Below are 7,391 nucleotides of genomic sequence, written 5' to 3'. Positions count from 1 at the left end.
TTAAATAAGATGCTAATTGCCGCTTCAATCTAAGAAGGTGTTCTGTTTTTGTAGTTTAACCATCTTGATTTTGCAGATACTCTCTTACCAAGTCAAGTCCCACGTCTTAACCAAGCCCGCTATAGTAGGATCTCTGGATAAATGAAGAATTTAATCTATCCACTAAAACTAATATATTGGACGGATCTCCAGATTAGTCAAGGATTTATATATAATATATACACACTAAAACACAACTGTAGGGATCTCATCTTCCCAACTTGCCTTTTTCCCTTTCTGTTTTATCAGATGTTCAGTTAGCCACATACTCTGATAATTAAGAGATTCAAGGAAATGTGCTTCACAGAGACAACCTCCAATCAACCTTGCTCGGTCTCTCTCTCTCTCTCTCTCTCTCTCTCTCCACAAAGCTTTGATATTGATGCTATTTGATGGTATTAATGGCTGACAGGCACAAGCGGAAAGACCACAAAGAGAGAGGAACTTGGATAATTGGCTACCAATAACAGCTACTCGAAAAGCCAAATGGTACTACTCAGCATTCCACAATGTGACAGCCATGGTTGGTGCTGGTGTTCTGGGCTTACCATTTGCAATGTCCCAGCTTGGATGGTATGTTCCTCTCCACCTAAATTCATTCTCAAATTAAGAAAATGCCATCAATTAATTAGCTTTTGAACTATGTTTTTCTGAACGATGTTTTAGGCCAAACGAACATTTATCCTATTAAAATCTTTTGCTGGTTTATTAATATATATTTTTTTACTAATGATTCATTTAACCAGAGTGTGTTGGTCCTCTTTTAATTTTCCCTGATTGATCTTCAATATTTCATGGTGACCACCCAAGATTGAATGCAAAATTAAGTTTACAAATAGCACCAGAATAGAATATATGTTATATAAATTTAATAACAATAATAATGAAGATGATGATGATGATAGGAGTACAAATCAAGGTACACATAGGATTAGAGACCAAGAGATAACTCAATCAATGTGTAACTTGCTTCAATAATTCTTAAAACGGAGATATTGAAAAGGATCTCGCCCATAGAATTAGAGCAGAATGGGCAAAATGGACGGGTGTGCATCCAAAGCAAGTCATTTATGAAAACGGTTTTCTTGTGGGACGTCCGTTGTCTTATATATGAGATTGTCTAGGCTCCCACCAAATAAAAGAGTTCGCATCAGCACGCACCACATGTGCATCTCAGCATGCATTGAAAACATCCATCGTACATGTAATTGAGAGATGTTCACAATACACAGTTAGGATGTGCTGTGAGACGTCAATGTGATCTCAATAAAAAAAAATGGTGCTCTATTCTAGATATTCCTGGTTATGATTTAGCTACACTAGCTTGTTATAGATGCCTTTTCTTTTAACTAATAATCAGATAAAGGCTGGATTTGAAACGAATGGAGCAATCAGAGAAATCTGTTATATCCATAAACTTCTTCTGTAATTAATATATAAGGTTGGTTTTAACATTTTTCAGGATATCTGGAATCCTTGCTATAACGGTTTCATGGATGACCACACTCTACTCCCTGTGGCAACTAGTAGAGTTGCACGAAGTGGTTCCAGGGAAACGATTTGATCGCTATCCCCAATTAGGAGAGCATGCATTTGGAGTGAAGCTTGGATACTGGATTGTAATGCCTCAACAGCTGACTGTTCAAATAGCTTCCGATATAGTTTACATGGTCACCGGTGGAAAGTCGCTAAAGAAATTCGTGGAACTCACCTTCCCAAGATTAATGCCTCTCAGGCAAACCTTATACATCGTCTTCTTTGCATTCATACATTTGGTGCTTTCCCAAGCTCCCAACTTTCACTCCTTGAGGGGAATATCACTCTTGGCTGCAATTATGTCATTCAGGTATGTACCCTACACTTTAGGGTCTGTTACAGTCCATTTGATTCGTAGTTGGAATATCCGAATGATATATTGTCATAGTCTGTTTGGTTTAGATAGGAATAAGGTGTAATGGGATTTTATTCCCGATAGAAGGTATGGTCATTCTCTCAAATTGGGGAATGTCATTCCAGTATGAATAGGAATAGGTAGGAATGGCAATAAAGTAGGTTCCGCGGAAAATCAGCAGATTATCTTTGCCCTGTGGCAACAACCTAAAAATACATTTAATTTCACGATATTTTAAAAATATAATTATGGGATCCCATGATTTTAGGAATCTGGGAAAAACTTAAAGATATTTTTAAAATTAATATTACATCTAAAGATATTTTACTAATTTATCATCGGATTCAGGGCAGGTTCAGGGAATTCTATTGCAAAACCTGCTCCGTTCGGGGTAAGACTCCAATTTTATGGGGAAAATTGCCATCCCCAGGAATAGGATTCTAATTCCACTCAACAAACAGTTAGAATCAAAGCTATCCATTCCAATTTAGATTCCAAACCCCTATTCCCGTGAACCAAACAGGCGCTTTAGCTTTCAATATTTTTCATGTGTGTCTAAGAAATTATCTCTATATATTATTAATGAATGAATTGCAGTTACTCAGCCATAGCTTTCATTGCATCCACGATTAAGGGTACGCATCACCATCCAGTGAGATCTGGAGTTCGATCACACACGACAGCAGGTGCCATCTTCGATGTCTTCTCTGGGCTGGGGACAATTGCCTTCGCCTTTGCAGGCCACAGTGTAGTTCTAGAGATTCAAGCCACAATCCCTTCCTCTCCAGAGAAGCCATCAAGGAAACCCATGTGGAAAGGAGTGATTGTAGCATACATCATTGTGGCCCTGTGCTATTTCTCCGTCGCCATCTCTGGTTTCTGGGCATTCGGCGATTCTGTAGAAGATGACGTCCTGGTATCACTAGAGGAACCTCGTTGGCTCATTGCAGCTGCAAATTTTATGGTCTTTTTGCATGTCATAGGAAGCTATCAGGTGATTCGGAAACTTGTAGTAAAGAATTGCTTGATTTGGAACGATGAGATTGTATATGAATCCCATGGTTTTGGGTTGTAGGTGTTCGCGATGCCGGTGTTCGACCTGATAGAATCCGTCTTGGTACAGAAATTGAAGTTCAACCCTGGACGTGCTCTACGCCTCACTGCACGTAGTATTTATGTTGGTGAGTAACAAAAAAAAGAATAAAAGCTCAGTTTGGAAGGAGTATAAATACAAACATATAGAGTGCAAAACCGTGTATTCTATATTATTTTGTATGTATTTCCAAACTAAGCCTAAAAATTAAATGAAGAATAACCAAGTCAGGCGTTTGGGTAGCAAATTCAGTGTTTTTTCTTCCCTTTTCCTTCATACAAACCGATTGTATACTGTTTATAAAGGAGAATATTTAATTTAATTAAGAGCATGATCATCCCTTCACATGAAATGGCTTTAATTTACATCTTTTCTGCAACTATTGCAGCCTTAACAGGTTTTATTGGAATTTGCATCCCTTTCTTTGGAGGATTACTGGGGTTCTTTGGAGGGCTAGTATTTGCATCCACTTCATATTTTGTGAGTGACTCCCACACTTGATACTTTACAGCTTCCCTCTTTTCAGACTAGTTCCATGACAAGTAATAGTTGGGTATTTGCTGAATTGCTGCAGCTCCCTTGTGTCATGTGGCTTATCATTAAGAAGCCAAAAAGCTGGAGCTTCCATTGGATTGCAAGTTGGGTAGGTGCAGATAGATGAAAATATTACCACTAACGTGGTTACTGATTTATTTGCATTTTGTTCTCAACTGGTTTTGGTTGTGGGTTGTGGGTCTCACTTTTTAAGCAGTGGGTTCTCATCTATGTGCTTGGTTTATGGGGGCCCTCATAATGCCATAAGGCCCATAACTTGCATTTTGATGCATCCTACATGACAGAAATAATATATAGATGGATAGATACACAATACAAGCACAATCAATGGGATTTTGGTTCCCATTGACCAGGAATCCTATATTCTTTTTTTTTTTTTTATATTTATGTGGGGATCAGAAAAATTTTATTTTTTTGGGTATCACTTACCCAGGGGGTAAATAACTTTTCCACCTAGGGACAAAATTGCCAATACTTGAATAGAACAAAAATATCCCTTTTAATAATGGATTTTTATGGCTAAGATGGTTATTTCCTTATTTACATAAGAAATAAAAGAATATGAATAAATGCATTTACCAGGGCAAGTGTTTTATAAGAAAAACTTTTACCCGGATAAATAACTTACTGAAAAGTGAACGGGGCGTGTAAAAATACTAACACTTTTAATTTCCTTTCATTTCAGATAGCAATAATAGTTGGTGTTTTGATAATGATCCTTGCACCTATTGGAGGAGCGCGACAAATTGCTCTTTCTGCAAAGCAATACAAACTCTTCTCTTAGTTCTAACTCATAGCTTACATGTCTGTTGACAGTAGAACCTCCCCCTCTTTTCTCTAAAACTAACTTATGTTAGAGACTTTTGTTAGTGATGAAGGTGATCCTCTCCCTTCCTCTCTCTAACTTGTATTAAAGATTTTTGTTAGAGATTAAGGTATCATTTGCTTTGCTTCAGATGTTTTAGATGCTATTATAGGCATTTAACCTGTTTGAAGCTCCTTATTAGCTCTGTTTTGTAAGTTCTTTCGTTTCAGTTGTAAGAGGCTTAGTGCCAGATTTGAATGTAAGAAGAATCAATTGTTGAGTGACCTTTTATTTTATTTAGTCTTTTCAGTGTTATTAAGGGGGCATTCACTTTCCGGTAAACGGTGAATAAGTTGGTGGGTCCCATAAAAAATAAAGAAATCATCATATTGGTATTTCAGTATTAGTGGGTTTGGTGGAAATTAAAAGAATGATTTCCGAACAGTTCATTTACTTGGATAAAACAACTTTACTATCTGCACAAAACAAAAATTCTATATGATGGGACAATATTATCACTTCAATAATAGCGATTATTATATAACTTTACCTGAAAATTAAATAAAAGAATACTGATAAATACAATTATCCAAATAAATATTTCCTAAAAAAACACTTGCCCCGATAAATACATTTACCCAAATTAATGACTTGCCAAAAAATGAGGATTAAAGGGTAGGAGTCCTTCCACCTTTCGGGTTTATCCACCTAAATCCTATATCTGGGCTTTTTCAAGGGTGGTTTAAAAACATAAATTCGATGGGAAATATTGCTATTAGCACACTGTCCATCACAAAGACATCGAATCTTAAGAGAGCAAAACAAAAACAGGAATACTTGTGCAAAATACAGGCGTTAGGGGCCAAGTGTTAGGTCCTGTCCTTCTGTGATTGAAAATGCATGTACCAATCAGAACCATGCATGAAACTTTACCAGCTACAATCAAGTAGTATTTGACTATTTTCGTCCTTGGACCTCTGGGCCGAGTTGCCTAAAGCCCAAACTCATGCCAAGCCAAGATTCAAAAATGCCAACAGAGGTTACATGGTTCCATCCTTAGTACCACATGGGCTTAGTTGAGCCCTCCAGCGCCGTTGGTTCAAGTCATGGGTTTGGACTTTGGAGGGAGGAATTAAAACAATAAGAAAAAAATAACCATGGGCGCCCCACATGCATTTTTCAGCGTGCATTGAGAATATCTTCGGAAAGATATTCCCAATACACGGTTGAGATGTGTTGTGGGGGTGATAACACAATCCAAGTGGGCTTTCATATTTCGTATATAAACAATTAAAGATCTTTCGATGAACAAAGCAAGCGCGTTACAGTACTGGGCGGCGTTGTTTACCCTCATCGATAGTGCGCCATGAATCTAGAGAAGATGAAAGTAGTGTAGAGCAGCTGGAGCTTTATTATGGGCAAATTTACAGGCGGCTCTATCCATCTATGTGCTTGTAACAAGCGAAAATTCCAACCAAATGCAGCTATAAATTCCACAATGGACGCCCTTCTACGTATCAAAATTTTCAATATTCAATTCTTCTATCTCCAAAAGACAAGATGAAAACCCATTTTCTTCTTCTGCTTCCTCTCCTGGTTTCCTTCCCTGTATCCGGCGGAGCCTCCGGTGACACCGTTGATCATGAGCCACCACTCCTCGGCGGTTGGCAGCCCATAGAACATGTGAAAGACCCACACGTGCAAGAGATCGCCAAGTTCGCCATCACTGAGCACAACGAGGAGGCCAAAACCAATCTCAAGTTCAAAAGGGTGATTCGGGGCGAGGAGCAAGTGGTCGCCGGCATGAATTATCGGCTCATAGTTGCTGCCAAGGACGGTAAGGTGACCAACAACTACGAGGTGGTTGTGTGGGAGAAGACTTGGGAGAGCTTCAGGAAGCTCACGTCCTTCAAGCCTGTCTAGATGTGTTTCCATGGTGTTCTGGGTTTGTGGGTAAAACTCAAGTGTCTTCAATTAATTTGTTTGTTTCTGTTGAAATAATAACAAAGAAAACAACATTAGTTGTTCATTTCTTTGCTGTGACTTTTACATTAATTTCAAGGTTTATTTTGCACATTCAATTTTGAATAATTTGTGACTTTAACACATTATGTGGCTTTGGTTCATTTGTATGTTATCTTTTGTACACTTTGGAATATATTATGTGGCTTGATTCATTTTCCCTTATTTTTCTCCAATAATGCATATCACTCGAGCTAAGCTGTTAAGTGATAACTAGGGGTGTCAATTCGACCGAATTTGGTCCAATCTAATCCGATCAAATATGGTCCAATCCAATTCAATAAATACCTTAGAGTCTATACCTTTTTGGACTAATACAATTTAACATCTGGACCATCCAATTTATTCAAATTAGTTTTTAATTTAGATTGGTTCCAACCCAAACCTAGTCCATTGGCACTTGCATATGTATATATGCATATACATGGAAGAGATGTAATGTGGGGCTGATTTAAACTCTGCTGTGAATGACGTCTCAGATTGTTTGGGTAAAATAGTAGCAAAGCTTTTTCCTTTTTAATTTTTCAGATAAGCTGAGAACGACATCTCATATATGTATATATGCATTTATCAATGACATTTCAGCATATTTTCAATCCATCCTACTCCTACGTTGTGCCAATATCGACCAACCCACCCGAATTCAACCGAGTTGCCAGAACCCAGCCCGAGTTGTATTGAGTTAAGCTTGGGTTAGGCCTATACTGGTAAACCCAGGCTTGACCTCAGATTAGGCCAGGCCCAAGCCTGAGGTTTTGAATCTTAAGAATTGGGCATGAATCAACCCTCAACCCATCTCAACCACCTGAATTGCACCCTACCATAAGTTAAAGATAGTTCAATTGGAAATTTTTTGTGAACTAACAACAAATAAAATCCATTCATCCATTGCTAAGATTCAGGTCCATATGCACCGTGTTTTGTTGGAGCCCAGCAATCCAACGTACAGCAAGATCAATCCTATCAATCCCTGATACAAAAGTTCT

At 38.1% G+C, this 7,391-nt stretch overlaps 1 protein-coding gene and 1 pseudogene across 2 annotated transcripts; both read left to right on the top strand.

Annotated features, from left to right (window-relative positions):
- The first annotated feature begins 284 nt into the window (after positions 1 to 284).
- Positions 285 to 4,683, top strand: LOC148867255 (lysine histidine transporter-like 5). 2 transcript variants are annotated; one of them, XM_088979822.1, is made up of 7 exons: positions 289 to 612; positions 1,502 to 1,885; positions 2,528 to 2,924; positions 3,006 to 3,111; positions 3,412 to 3,503; positions 3,598 to 3,666; positions 4,264 to 4,683. In XM_088979822.1, the coding sequence occupies exons 1-7, from the start codon at positions 560 to 562 to the stop codon at positions 4,360 to 4,362; spliced, it is 1,200 nt and encodes a 399-aa protein (XP_088835948.1). In that variant the 5' UTR covers positions 289 to 559; the 3' UTR covers positions 4,363 to 4,683. The 2 variants fall into 2 exon arrangements, with proteins under 2 accessions (XP_088835949.1, XP_088835948.1); XM_088979823.1 differs by lacking the exon at positions 3,598 to 3,666 and having other exon boundaries at positions 285 to 612.
- A 1,260-nt stretch (positions 4,684 to 5,943) lies between these two features.
- LOC148867254 (cysteine proteinase inhibitor 1 pseudogene) lies at positions 5,944 to 6,306 on the top strand (annotated as a pseudogene).
- The last annotated feature ends 1,085 nt before the right edge of the window (positions 6,307 to 7,391 follow it).

This window comes from Nelumbo lutea, chromosome 3 (genome assembly GCF_056320005.1).
Source record: "Nelumbo lutea isolate HS-2025 chromosome 3, American lotus-T2T, whole genome shotgun sequence".
NCBI classification, from domain to species: domain Eukaryota; kingdom Viridiplantae; phylum Streptophyta; class Magnoliopsida; order Proteales; family Nelumbonaceae; genus Nelumbo; species Nelumbo lutea.
The sequence above is the reverse complement of the archived record's forward strand: the minus strand, read 5'-3'. Positions and strand labels throughout refer to the sequence as shown.